Here is a 13,619-nt window from a genome sequence, read left to right as displayed (position 1 = left end):
AAATTCAGACTGGAAATGTGGCATACATTTTTTAACAGTGAGGGCAATTAACCACTGGAAGAAAGCACCGAGGGTTGTGGTAGATTCTCCATCACTGGCAATTTCTAAATCAACATTGGATGCTGTGCTAAATGAAACTTTCTAGTTCAAATGGGAATTATTCTGGGGAAGTTCTATGGCCTGTGTTATACAGGAGGGTTCATACACAAACACAGTAGTCCCTTCTGGCCTTAGAATCTATGAATATGCAGTACAGCTTCTCTGGTCACTGGAATACCCGTTCTGTCTGAAACACTGAAGACTAGTCCCAAAAATACTAAAGACTGCTCCATCTGACATATGGCAACTGAATCTAGAAACGCAGAGAAGCAGCAGCAGCATTACCAAATGGCTGAAGATGGTAGGAAAGCACTTCCATTGCTTACTATGGTATCATTTTTAAACATTCATTGTGCTTGAAGGCTCTGTTTTAACAAAATTGATACATTTTGCTTTGATACTAGTTTAGCACTCATTTGTTCATTTTGTTTATTTGGTTTTTTATGTTTATTCTGCTGTATTGTGAAAGACATGCCACAATATTATAATGCCACTGATATAGTATTTACTTTCCTTGTAATGTGCCTTTACTCTGTAAAGCAGTGTTTCTCAAATTGGGGATCCCAACCCAAAAGCGGGTTGCAAGGCTATTGTAGGGGGTCACAAGATCACAAAAAAAATATTGCTAAGGAGAGGGGAGGCAGGAGTGGGAGTGGAGTACAGCAGCCGCTGCTCTCCAGCCACCCAGCTCTGAAGGCAGCGCTGCTGCCAGCAGCAGTGCAGAAGTAAGGGTGGCAATAGCATGAGAATGCTCCTATGGGTATGTAAGGTAATTTGTTAACATTTTTAGGGGAGAGGTTCATCACAGCCTGAAATATTTTCAAAGGGCAAGCCCAGAAAAAAAAGGTTGAGAACCCTTGTGCTAATGCAGTCATTTTGGAAAGCTGTATTAAAGATAAGTACGTAACAACTAACAGTAGACTGGGAGTTTCTGGCATCAAGCGGTTTAAACCCAATTCTAAACAAAGAAAACTTTAGCAGGCAAAAGTACTTGTGTCATTTATTGTTAGAAGAAATTCAGAAATGTCCAATAGACACTTAAAATTAAACACTTTTTTGGTCTAAGCAGTTTTGACAGATCTTAGTCTAGAGGTGTTGTCTCAGTAAATCATTCTTAGCAAATAAAATTCCTGTATGAATAAACTCCACTTATAGCCTGTTTAAAAGCTTCAAGTTCCTCTTGCACGTCTATTCTCTCTTCCACTCCCAAAATTAATATTCAAGCATAGCTTACCAACTCGAGGTGCTGTGATGGTGCTTGGTTCAGTGGGAGCTGGACTACTGAACGCAGAAAGTGGGATCTTCATCTGTATGGGACCCCGATTGTTGGTAGGATTATACAGTCCTGAAGTAGCCACTGTGGTCAAAGTAGTCCTTGTGGCTTGGGCAACAGGATGTGCTGTAGAAACAGCCTGTACTGCCAGTGTTGTCCCTATTGGCCCAGCACTGGCCGGAGAGTTCCTCTGAATACCAGGGCTGGGCACAGAAGGGCTGTTATTTGGTTTAGCTGGGTTAGAAGATGCCAGAGACACTGGAGTTTTGGCAAGGCTACCAACAGTAGACGGGCTTTGTACAGATATAAATTCAACATTGCCTGACTGCTGGTTGGTGACCAAAGTCCCTGTGTGGCCTTGCAGGAGCTGAGGCTGGGAGGATACTGCAACCGGAACATGCAAAATTACTGGCAAAGACTGCAGTGAGACAGACATAGGCTGATTGCTGCTACTGGGCATCTGTGTGGTGCCAACTACTGTAGCTGTGTTGGCTGTAGGGAGAACTGATGTCGTCAAGGAGCTGGAGGTCACAGGAGTCTGAGGTTTGGGCTGTCCACTGACCACTGTTTGAGGAGCAGCAAGACTGGGAGCAGACACTACAGAAAGAACAGAAACATTTTTAAGTTTATCTACCAAGTGAGCAATTTCACATCAATATAACAGCATAAAAATGGAAAAGCACAATATTAGAGTAATAATTTCACTAGGGGAGCCAGACAGTTTGTAACTTTTAAAAAATATTATTTATATTTTATATTACAATCATGCCCAAAACTCCAACAAGTATATGATCCCCATTGTGTTAGGTGCTGTACAAATATATAGGAAGATATAACCCCTACTCTGAAGCAACAAATAGATGGTATTTTCTTAGTATCAAAATTACACACATACATGATTGATGCAGAGACGTTATAATCTTGAACTCATAATTTCAAGAAAGTGTTAGCAGGCAAGTTTTATCCATCAGTTAAAATACTGCAAAGATAAAATGCAGTAAGAACTGTAAAAACTCAGCTTATGGAAATAATACTACAACCTGTTATTGAGAAATTACAAAGGCACAATTATAAGAGACCAAGGCCCCAGTTCTGTATCTTGCTATGCACACGCAGACCCCTGCAGACACATACAGTCCCACTGAGGTCAAAGGGACTGGGATCTGCCTACGTGCAACAAAACTGCTGGATCAGCGTCAAAGTTAACCAACTGTCTATATAGTAAGTATGTAGTTAATCTGGCCAACGCTTGTTAGCAGAAGATGATTCTGTAGAAAAGACTTGATCTTCACAATTTACAGGAATGCAGTTTTTGTTTAAACAAAATTGTAAAGTGCGTTTTTGAAGACCAGACGAAGCTTCTTACCTGCATTCATGGGGGGCTGAAAAGGTGTTGATGTGCTCTCTCCTGTGTTTCTCTTGGACTCCAGCATCTGTCTCACTGTGCTGGCATTTCTATGGAATAAAGGTTTATGTTAGCATCTCCCAGTGAGTGCTTCCGAGATGTATCAACAAGCAGTACAGGAGTCTACAGAAAGCAGTTTAAAAAAAAATTATCTAAACTATTTATACTTATGTCATTTTCAATATCCACCTATTACCAAATACTTTTTTCCTGTAAAATTAATCCATTGTGTCATCTCGACCACAGTACTGCCAACTTGACTCGTTACTTTTAGTGCACTTGTACACAATCTAGCTTTCCCAATAAAAATATCTATTTTTTTTTAAAAGGTAATTTTAACTTCCTTTAAAAAAAAAATCTATTACTACTAGCTACTCAATATTCGGCATTACCTTAACTAAGTGCACATTTCCTGTAGTAAATATATGATTTTTGTGACATGAAAAGAATGGGCATGCATTCACAGCTGAACAGCAAAGGAGGAAATGAAAGGGCATTAGGCAACCTATGGCACAAGTGCCAAAGGCGGCACGTGAGCTGATTTTCAGTGGCACTCACACTGCCTGGGTCCTGGCCACTGGTCTGGGGGACTCTGCATTTTATTTAATTTTAAATGAAGCTTTTTAAACATTCTTAAAACCTTATTTATTTTACATACGACAATAGTTTAGTTATATATTATAGACTTATAGAAAGAGACCTTCTAAGAACATTAAAATGTATTACTGGTACACAAAACCTTAAACTAGAGTGAATGAAGGAAGACTCGGCACAGCACTTCTGAAAGGTTGCCGTCCCCTGCACTAAATTATATGCTGCAAGATCTCTTACTGGGCTTGTTCTAAACACAACTCAGTATTAAAATGACAAATTCCTACTCTAGTAAACTTTAAATAAGACACAGCTGCTTTCCTCAGTCCTCACCGATAGGTTAGGTTGCTGATGCTGCCTGTATCACTCACTGCTTTCCCTGGAGACAGAGGTGGGTTTGGTGGATTCTACAAAGAAATAAATCGACTTGAAATCTACTGCTTTACATTAAACTCTGTATTTATTTCATTTTTTGTCCAATGTGCACTTTCTACTGCCATAGACTCAAGACATAAGAACCTGAGATGTTTTAGGAGCCCTAAGAGCGCATTCAATAAAGCATACTGTCCCCTCTTATTTGGCATATCTTAATCCCAGCTTCAAACTGTTCAGTAGGGGGAAATCAAGGTCTCTTGAACTCATTCGGACTTTTAGTTTCCATCTTTTTCCTTGGCAACTTATTATAAATACATTTTCTGGACTCAAGGAAATAGTTCTTCCCCGTTTACTCCTAATTTCTTTAATTTTTTCCCCAAAATGTGACGAGAAAGGAGATATTCGTCTGGATCTACTCACTTGCTTTCCCCACCAAAGCCTTGTATCATGGCCATCTATCTGTCTTGCAGAGGAAAGTGGGCATGGCTCCCTCCAGAGTCCTTCAAACTCTGTTCCAAGTTAAAGAGAAAGGCTGGATCCAGAGCCTCTGAAGGCGAGCCAGTCCTACGATTTGAGGGAACTGCATTTAATTCCTTAATTTTTACGTATGAACTTGAAACTGCATTCTCATTTACAACAAGGCCCCTTTACACTGCTCTAAATTACACTTAGGACTTGTGTACGCAGTGTGGCAATGCACACTAGAAGGCTGTGAATTTTAAAGCGCACCACTATGTTGCGCACTGTCCTACATAGATACTGCTGGTGGATACTAAAAAGTTCCTTTGTGCATGTTAAACTCTTTATAATTTAAACCCCTCTAGTGCACATTGCCACATCCTGTAGACCAGTTCTCACACCCATTTCAATGCACCTTTATGCTGCCAGAGTGTGTAAAGAGGCCTTAAATTCAAGGACCTGATTCCAATTTTCATTGAATGAAAAGATGAAAACACTAGGCTTATTGTAGTCTCTAATGTTACCACCTGCTAACCAACACTTCTGACATTATTTGTCTCCCACCCCGCATCAGACCAAACTAACTAAGGCAACACGCTCTTGCACTTTCTGCAATTAGAAGAGGGTAGAAATTTTCTCCTTAACAGGGGGAAACTGTCTAACTGTATTTCTATAGTGTTCTTTTCATACTGAAATGTGTATTTCCATAGGTTATTACTCAGACTAGTTTTAAACAAAAACTAACAAAAGAATCTACAGTTTCAGTCCTTACTTCCTGTTTTTTCTTCAGATCCTCCTTGGCTGCTCCAAAACGTTTTGTCAATCTAGCAATTTTAGCCTGGTGGCAGAGGTGGGAGAGAACCACAAAAAACATTTTAAAAAAAGTTAGACCAATTAAAGATACACACTGAGATAAATTAAAAGCAATTTTAGAGAAAATAGTCTTTCCCAGGAAACATGGCACAACTTGCAACTAATACTCTACAGCAAGGGAAGCAAGTGTGTGTGAGAGCATGTGTGCAAGAGAGGGAGGGAGTGTCAAACATTTTAAAGAGATAGTCTGGACCATCTTTCCCTCTAGAAATTATACATGCCACCCTCCCTTCCCAGTGGTGATCAGGCAATATCCCTGCAGCACCTAAAGCAACTACTTATGTGGAAAAGTAACATTAGGAAAATATTTATAACTATTTTAATGTCTCATGGATCATCATTTGGGAAAAAATTAATCATACTTTTTCTGCTCTTCACTTCATCTCCCTTTCCTACCTATTCTGCCCTCTCTCACTTATCCCCTACCTGACTTTCTTGGCCACCTGATCCTTCTTTTCCCCTGCATATATTGTCCAGATGCCAGGTTCTTTTATCTTCCTGAATACTTTCCGGACATCTCTTATTCCTACTCCGGACATACTGCCTAGAGCCCATTCCCTCTGCTTTCCTTCATCCACTGGCAGATCCTGATCCTTTCCAGATGTCAGCTTTCATAGCTGGCTACTTCTGGTGGCACCAGTTAACGCGCCTCTCCTCCTACAAAGCAACAGACCTTTGTATAGGCAGCTATGCTGCCTCCGCCTCATTTCCAGTATCTTTTATAGACACCCAAGTTCTTCTTTGCAATGAAACATCTGCATGAAGAACTGGAAGCAAGGAGCCATCCCCATGAGACCTGCTGGCTCTCCATAGACAGTGAGCTTCACAGACAATGATTTGGGAAACTCTGACCTAAAAAACCTGGCTCAAACTCCCCACCTTTTACATATTTTTACAAGGTAACAAGAAAGGCTGCAATCTGTATGACATATAGTAATTATATGTGCTGCAGAAGCACCTAAGGGCCATGGATTAGATTCCTATTGTGCTAGGCTTTTTACAAACACACAAAGAGATTGTCCTTGCTCTTATGAACTTAAAATATAAGTATGACTAACATCAAAAAAATGCACAGGTCACATGCATTTTCAATTTATTTGACAGTTATATTACATAGGTTGGCGTCTCAATACTGTGATGATGGGTATACTGAAAATGCCCTAGGTACCATAGATCAGTCAAGGCTTATGTCAATAGATCATTAGCGGTCTTGACATGAGCCTTGCACAGACTGATTTAACATGTATTCAGTAGCCCCAGGTTTGGAAGATTCCACACTTTCCTGCAGGAAGAGTGAGGCAGCTCAAAAAAAAAAAGAACACAGCAACTCCACACCTTTGTTTAACACAGGAAGCGTTCATATCCCTATCACAGCAGAATTCTTCAGTCTGCCTGGCAACTGGACATGAACTCATGTCTAGTGGTGGTTCTTCATTTAAATATTCTTCCAACAGCAGGCTCTCCCCCACCCTTCTTTTTTTAAAATGGGTTCATTTCTACTCTACGAGACCACAAATGAGACAGATTTCCATGCCGGTCATTTATTTGAAGAATGTCTGTAAAGGTGGCAGTGCAGAGTAGAAAAGTGATTTACTAATGACTAAAGGGTTTATTTTCTTCATACTATACAATTCTTGCTCCTACTATCTGACCAGTGACTTGCTTCCAAGAGTGCTCCACTTTCTCCAACAGCAAAAAAAATGGATTGTTGTTTTTTGTTTAAGAAATCAATTGACTTCCATTAGTAACAGCCAGATGGGGTCTATTGCTAGTTGAGAAGCTAGTTTTTAAACAATGCCATACTGTGCCATGTAAAACACATAAGTACCTGTAGTTCAGTAAGCACAGTTTTATGCCTCTTGCTACATTCTATCTTCTCTACTCGTGTTTTCAGATCTGCCAAAGTCTTGTCAAATACAGCACACTGCAGGGCACTGAGTTTCTCCTCTAACAACCTCTGGACAACCTAGAAAAATATGCAAACATACATTACCAGTACTCAGGAGGCTGGCAATGTCTTTATGCACAGCACACATTCAGCATCTTGTCACATACAAAGATTGATGCTGTCATTCTGTCAATCAAATAACCATCTGATAATCAGTACCATGATATTTAAGTATTTTTTGTAGATGCAGAGTTAGAAAAAAGAATTCCTCATCTTGAGTTTTAATAGATATAGATGGACCCTCTGCCAGTTGCTGAACAAGTCCATCTCTCCATAGCATGATAAACATGTATAATCCTACCAAAACAGTTTTTATAAGATCCTTAATAATAGTGTGAAAGACACTGTGGTAAAGTTTTGTGTAAATGGACTTTTCCCTGACCTTATTTCTGTCACCATAGATCCTGACATTTTAGAACTGGAATTTAAGAAATTCAGTGGAAAGAACAAATCTAACATTTCTTTCAGACACAGTTTTCCTCCAACACAACTGACCTATGCTCCCATCTGTGGAAAGAGAAGTTGTACAGTAACTAGAATGAGATGTGTGGCCTTTATCTGTCTTTCATTGTGCGTGCACATGGACCCATGCACCTGGAACTGGAAAATTTTTGTGAACAGTGTCCATTGGTCCATGCCTGCACCCTTCTCCACATGCTCCAAACTGAGGGCATAAGGGGTAGACCAACCACCTCTCCAGTTTCTTCTCTACCATGGATCATATATATCACATGATCTGGTGGTGAATACACCAGTTCCAAAGTTTGACAACTTCTATAAACAGGGAGGTTGTTGATGTATAACACTGTCGTTGTGTTGTCTGACATCACCAGAACATGGACGGTTCGTAGGAATCCCTTACAGGTCTCGCAGACTGCATGCTGTTTAGGAGGCTCCTATGCACTCTGAACTCTGGGGGAGTCCACATCCCTTATACTGTATAGAACTTTAGATAGATGCCCCACCCTAACAATGAGACACTCATGATTGAAGTCTTGGGGGGGAGGGGCGGGGGCGGAGAAATGAAGAGGCCCCCCTCCACACACACTTGCTCCCTTTTCTCCCACCAGGCTAAAGAAGCTTGCAGTCTGAGGGGGAGTGAGACAAGTTTGTCCATACTGTGTCTGTTCAGCACAAACTGTCCAAGGCCAAGCTTGGAGTAACCAAAGCGAAGTCTCACAAAGGGTATCATACAGTTATGGGAAGCCATATGATCTAGTATGATGATCTATGACAGATGTGATGTGTGTGGGCTCAGCTGGACCTGAGTGACAAGTTCCTTTATGGATTGGCATCTGTCCTGTGGAAGCTATACTTTGGCACTTATTGAGTCCAGCAGTGCCATGATGAACTCTACAGTCTGGATGGGAACTAAAATGGACTTTTCTATGTTTACGTATATTCCCAATGAACACAGAAGATTGACAGGGATGAGATTGCTGTCCGTACCTCCTGATGAGATTTTGTCATCAGTAACCAGCTGCTGAGGTAGAAGAAAACTGATGATGTATGACATCAGGAATGACTGCCACGATTTACTTGTACCTTTGCAGATACCCTTAGCACTGTTACAGGCTTGAAGGGGGCACCTCTGTACTGACAGTGGTTCAGACCTACTGTGAAACCTCAAGTGTCTTCTGTGTGAGGGGTGGATGTAGGCATCTTTTGTATCACACGCTGCAAACCAGTCATATTTGTTCAGAGAAAGTGTTCATTATTGAAACCAGGGTGACCATGCTGAACCTCAATCCACAGATGAAGACACTGAGCTGTTTGAGATATAAGATGCATCTTCATCCTCCCTTCTTTTTGGGGATGAACATTTTTTTTCCAGTAAAAACCCTTTCCCCAGAACTGAGGCGGCACCAGCTTTATGGTTTCTTGATGAAGGATGGAATTTAGTTCTTGAAATAACAATCATGAGAGAGAGGGATTCCTGAAGAAGGCTAGAGAAGGGGGTTTTGGTGGTGGAAGGGAAAGAAACTCTGTGTTGTTGTTGGTATGAATGATGTTGAGGACCCATGTGCCTGCTGTCTGCCAACTTTGGGAAAAAACGAGCTAGATGGCCACTACGCTGGGCAGAAGAACATGATATCTGGCGTAATTTGCTGCTTTTGAAGATCCCATCAAAAATGTTTGTTTGTGGGAGGTAGAGGTTGGAAGGCAGAAGAATGTTGTGCTTGCTCCACTGTGCCCTCTGTTGTTTCTCAGTGGTTCATAGCCTCTCTGATGATAAAAAAAATTGAGATGCCAGTTGTTGCCTATACAGTTGCTGCCTGTGGAATTTCCTCCTTGGCACTGAAGTACAGATCCCCTGTAATGGGAGGGTTGCCCTTGAGCTCTTCAACGAGTGCAATGAATCATCTGTCTTCTCACTGATCAGGTTGTTCCCTGTAGGGCAAACCCTCTACTGTAAACTGGACTTTCCTGGGAAACCCAGAGGACTGAAGCCATGAGGCTTTATGCATGGCAATAGCAGTTATCATCAATAAGGAGGCTGTGTCTGCTGGACCAACTAAGGCTTAAGTAGGTTGAACTGGCAATCCATTTGCTTTCTTTAATGAGTGCATGGAACTGTATTCTGTCCTCCTGTGGGAGCTTATTAGTAAATTCCAGCAGCTTGGAATAACTGGCACAATCATATTCTGACATTTTATGGAACTGCAGGCTGACTAAAGCAAAAACAAAAACAAAAACAAAAAAACCAACCAACCAAAAAGTTTCTTCTCTAACAGGTCCTTATCGGAAGTGGTGGATTTTGGTTGATGTTACCTGCTTCTGCTTCTTTCAGTGACTGTTTGGAGCACTAAGGTGTTCAGGGCAAGCTGTGTAAATAAAAAAAATTGCTCCCTTGACTGGTACAAAGTACATCTTTTCTGTCCTTTTTGGATTTGGAAAAAGCATGCGTCTCGGGCATGTCAGACCACGTTGGTATGTTCTAAGAGGGCTTCATTAATGGGGAGTACCACATTGCTAGGCCCTGCACTTTGTAGAGCGTTGAAGAGTTTGTGAGATCTCCCTTGCACTTCCTCCACAGGGATTTGGAATGTGTCAGAGACCCTACTTAATATGTAGGGCTCTACCAAATTCATGGTCCATTTCGGTCAATTTCATGGTCATAGGATTTTTAAAATAATAAATTTCATTATTTTAGCCTATTTAAATCTAAAATTTCACCGTGATGTAATTGTACGAGTCCTGACCCCAGAAGGAGTTGTGGGGGGTCGCAAGGTCATTGTAGGAGTGTGTGTGGTACTGCTACATTTACTTCTGCACTGCTGACGACAGTGGCATTGCCTTCAGAGCTGGCAGTTGGAGAGCAGCAGCAGTGCAGAAGGAAGGAAGGCATGGTATGGTATTGCCATCCTTATTTCTCCGCTACTGCTGGCAGCATGCTGCCTCTACAGAGCTGGGTGCCCGGCCAACAGACACTGCTCTCCAGCTGCCCAACTCTGAATGCAGCACAGAATTAAGGGTGTCAATACTGCAAGCCCCCTAAAATAACCTGGTGACCCCTCCTGCAACTCCCTTTTGGGTCAGGACCCCCAATATATGAAACACTGATCTTCCCAGTGAAATCTGAATAGTAGAGGGTAAAAGCACGCAAAAGATCAGATTTCACAGTCCATGACGCATTTTTCACTGGTCTACTAATAGGTCCAGGGGATGATGGTGACACTCTCATCAGAGCTATTTGTTCTGGATCTTCCTTCTCCTCCATTAGTTCCTGAGGGTTCCAGTTCCTCTCTGTAAGGAGAGAGATGTCATGATTCCCGATGTGGTCCTACCAATTCATGATAGCATATATATGGGTCCCATGGTCCCAATAAGAGCAGTCCAATGATGACTGAGGCACAAAGGCATAGAGTACTACTGGTCCCAAGATGGGTACACTATCTTAACAATATAAAGAAGCCCAGGAGATTCTGGATCCTCTATCTGGGCTAATCTCCCACTTTGGGGAGGTCATGATGCTCTCTGGCTCATGCCTGATTCACCTGAAGAGAAATAGGTAATTTCAGTTCCATAGGTGGTATTGTGGCTCTTGTGATACCACAGCTGGTGGAGGGTACCGGAGAACTACTCCCTCTTTCATGCCATCTCTGGACTGGTGGTGTCAGGGTCTTTCATGTGAGGACTGGATCTGAGAGTACTGGAAACTCCAAGGACGATGATCATAACCTCAGGGTTAATATCTCTCCCCCCAGATGTGAAGAAGTGCAGAGCACTCCCGTCTGGTACAGGTGGAGTTTGTCTGGTCAGAGTCTTTGATGCCAGTCAACCAGTCTTCAGAGTGCAACAGTTCCCCTGGCAGGAGGCACTTGGTGCTTTCTCTTTTGTTGGTACCATGGATGGTATTGCTCCTGTGAACGATGCTGGTCTTAGAGCACTCTTGCTCTTCAGAAACGGGAGACTGTGTCCCTTATGTGCTCCTGAGCCTCCTGAACCAGGAAATGAAGTCTCATTGACTTAGATAATGTAAGGGAAGAGGTCATCCTCTTGGAAGCAGACCTAGAGGGGGATTTCTCTCATCTCTTATGAAGATGTTTCCCACCCTCCTGATGTTCCTTAGTGGAGGAGTCTTCAGTTCTACTTCTATCAGCCCTGGAACTGGAAGTCGTCATGCTTGGAGGCATGCTCCTTGATGCGTCTGCCAACCGATTAGAGGACTGTTCAGGCTGGGGCCCAGCTGTAGAATCCATAAGAAATTTTCCAAGCATATACTCACAGGCTTGGCAAGTTCTGCTGGGGAAGGATCAGCATATGCTGTACTTTGAGGAAATGTAAGATTGCCCAAAGCAGCAGAGGAACTTTAGGTGAACATTGCTGACTAGGAAGTCCAGGGGCAGGAAACAGTTCTTGAATCCTGGGAACTTGGGCATATTAATCACCCACGAGGGGTGGGGAGGAATGCCCTCCCCCCATCCTAAACTCGTCCTAACTTGCTAAATATTAAACTATCTAGAAGTAGTACAAAAGACTCTTTACAACTTGTACAGGTAAAAAAAAAGTAGCAAATGCTGCAGACCCTGAAGGGTTCCATCTCAGAACACGGGCAACAGAACGAAACTGGAGAGGCCTTCGGTCCGCACTGCCCCTTACGTCCTTGGTTCCGAGCACAAGGAGAAAAAAAGCATAAGCACAGACCAGCTGACCCTTCTAACAAAAATCTTCTGGTCTCAGGAGCATGGAACTCATATGCCCCCACAGTGGAATACACAGAGAGACCATCACTCCAAGAAGCAGCTAAAATTCTAAGTGCTGAAAGATAAAATTGGAGAACATTTTGAGCAGAAGTTCTATCATTTCTAACACTAGGATGTTTCTCCAACCACACAACTGTAAAAGGAGCAAAAAAACTTTCCTGAAACCCACAAATAATTTATTTTTTCTAAAGGTTTTAATTTCATTTTACTATCTACTATATCAATGTATTTTACTATCTACTATATCAGGCTACATTTCTGTTTGCAGAGAAGGACAAGGGTTCATTAGCGAAGGTGTTCTCTTAGGCCCAGCCTAAATTTAAAATGTATTTTACACTTGGCTCTGGTCTAAAGAACATTTCAAACATAGTTGCTACTGAACTTTTTCCAAATGTAGTTTAGTTCCCAACACAGACAAATTTTGAAGATGTCCATGCACTTAAAAAAACCCCCAAAATTCCTAGCTTATGCTTCAACCAGGCAACATGTGGTAGACTCCTGTCCTTCCATACCTGCAGAGTCAGTCTGGTCAGAGAGTCTTTGCTGGAGCATGACAGTACCATTGGTGTAGGAAAATGTAGAAAACATTTTAATTTTAAATCCCTATTTGAAATTAGATTTGACACTCATTCACACTGATTGTCCAAACAGTATTTGGAAACCGTTCAGTACACTTCTGAACACATTTTCAAAAACAACTCCAAATGAGAGAGCTCTCACTTCTCTTCCTCCCCCACCAATTCTCCAACAAAAAGCGGCAGACAATACTATACATTCCTGGATTTTTTTAAGGTTAAAAGTATGCTGAATTTTGTTTTTTAAATCCTTGACATATTCTTTGTACTTCACAAAGAAACAATAGGATACAAACAGGTTCATCCTCCCGGAAGTCATACTTAAACTACAGCTAGACAGTGGGAGCAACAAAAATCAGTAAAATTTCTAAGTAAAGCATTAGAATCTTTTATAATACTTATCAGTCAACCTCAGCATGAATGATTTCAGACTGAAAGAGGTGAGTATCACCAACAATTATACATTAAAAAGATATTGCCTAGTTATACTGGACCCCAAATTTGACCTGCTTGAGAATAGTTATAATTTGATGGAGAACATTCTCCAGATTTTGCATTTTATATAGTGATTACACACAAAAAACAACAAAAGAATGTTACTTAGGTTGTAAAGTTAAGATTTGTCCATGAAATCTTAATTCACCCCACCTCCTCTTGTAACACCCTCTTCAGTTACATGATCAATATTAATTTTTCCACAGAACGTGGACAGTGCTCGAGGAATGATGCAGCATTTCGGCGTCGACGCCTTTGGATGACACTGCTTGTCGGCAGCATTTCGGCGGATGCTCATCCGCCAGCCAGTACAGAGGCG

General features: G+C 41.7%; 1 protein-coding gene across 13 annotated transcripts in view; it reads right to left on the bottom strand.

Moving 5' to 3' along the window:
* Positions 1–13,619, bottom strand: part of ATF7IP (activating transcription factor 7 interacting protein) — a 168,689-nt gene that overhangs the window by 59,241 nt on the left and 95,829 nt on the right. For all 13 annotated transcript variants that reach the window (XM_032789049.2, XM_032789053.2, XM_032789056.2 and 10 more), the window contains 5 exons: positions 6,904–7,041; positions 4,975–5,040; positions 3,702–3,775; positions 2,739–2,827; positions 1,334–1,969 (listed from right to left, as the gene is read on the bottom strand). In XM_032789049.2, coding sequence (XP_032644940.1) covers positions 1,334–1,969; positions 2,739–2,827; positions 3,702–3,775; positions 4,975–5,040; positions 6,904–7,041 — 1,003 coding nt within the window. The remainder of the gene's footprint in view (positions 1–1,333; positions 1,970–2,738; positions 2,828–3,701; positions 3,776–4,974; positions 5,041–6,903; positions 7,042–13,619) is intronic.

The sequence above is a fragment of the Chelonoidis abingdonii genome, chromosome 1 (assembly GCF_003597395.2).
Source record: "Chelonoidis abingdonii isolate Lonesome George chromosome 1, CheloAbing_2.0, whole genome shotgun sequence".
NCBI classification, from domain to species: domain Eukaryota; kingdom Metazoa; phylum Chordata; order Testudines; family Testudinidae; genus Chelonoidis; species Chelonoidis abingdonii.
The sequence above is the reverse complement of the archived record's forward strand: the minus strand, read 5'-3'. Positions and strand labels throughout refer to the sequence as shown.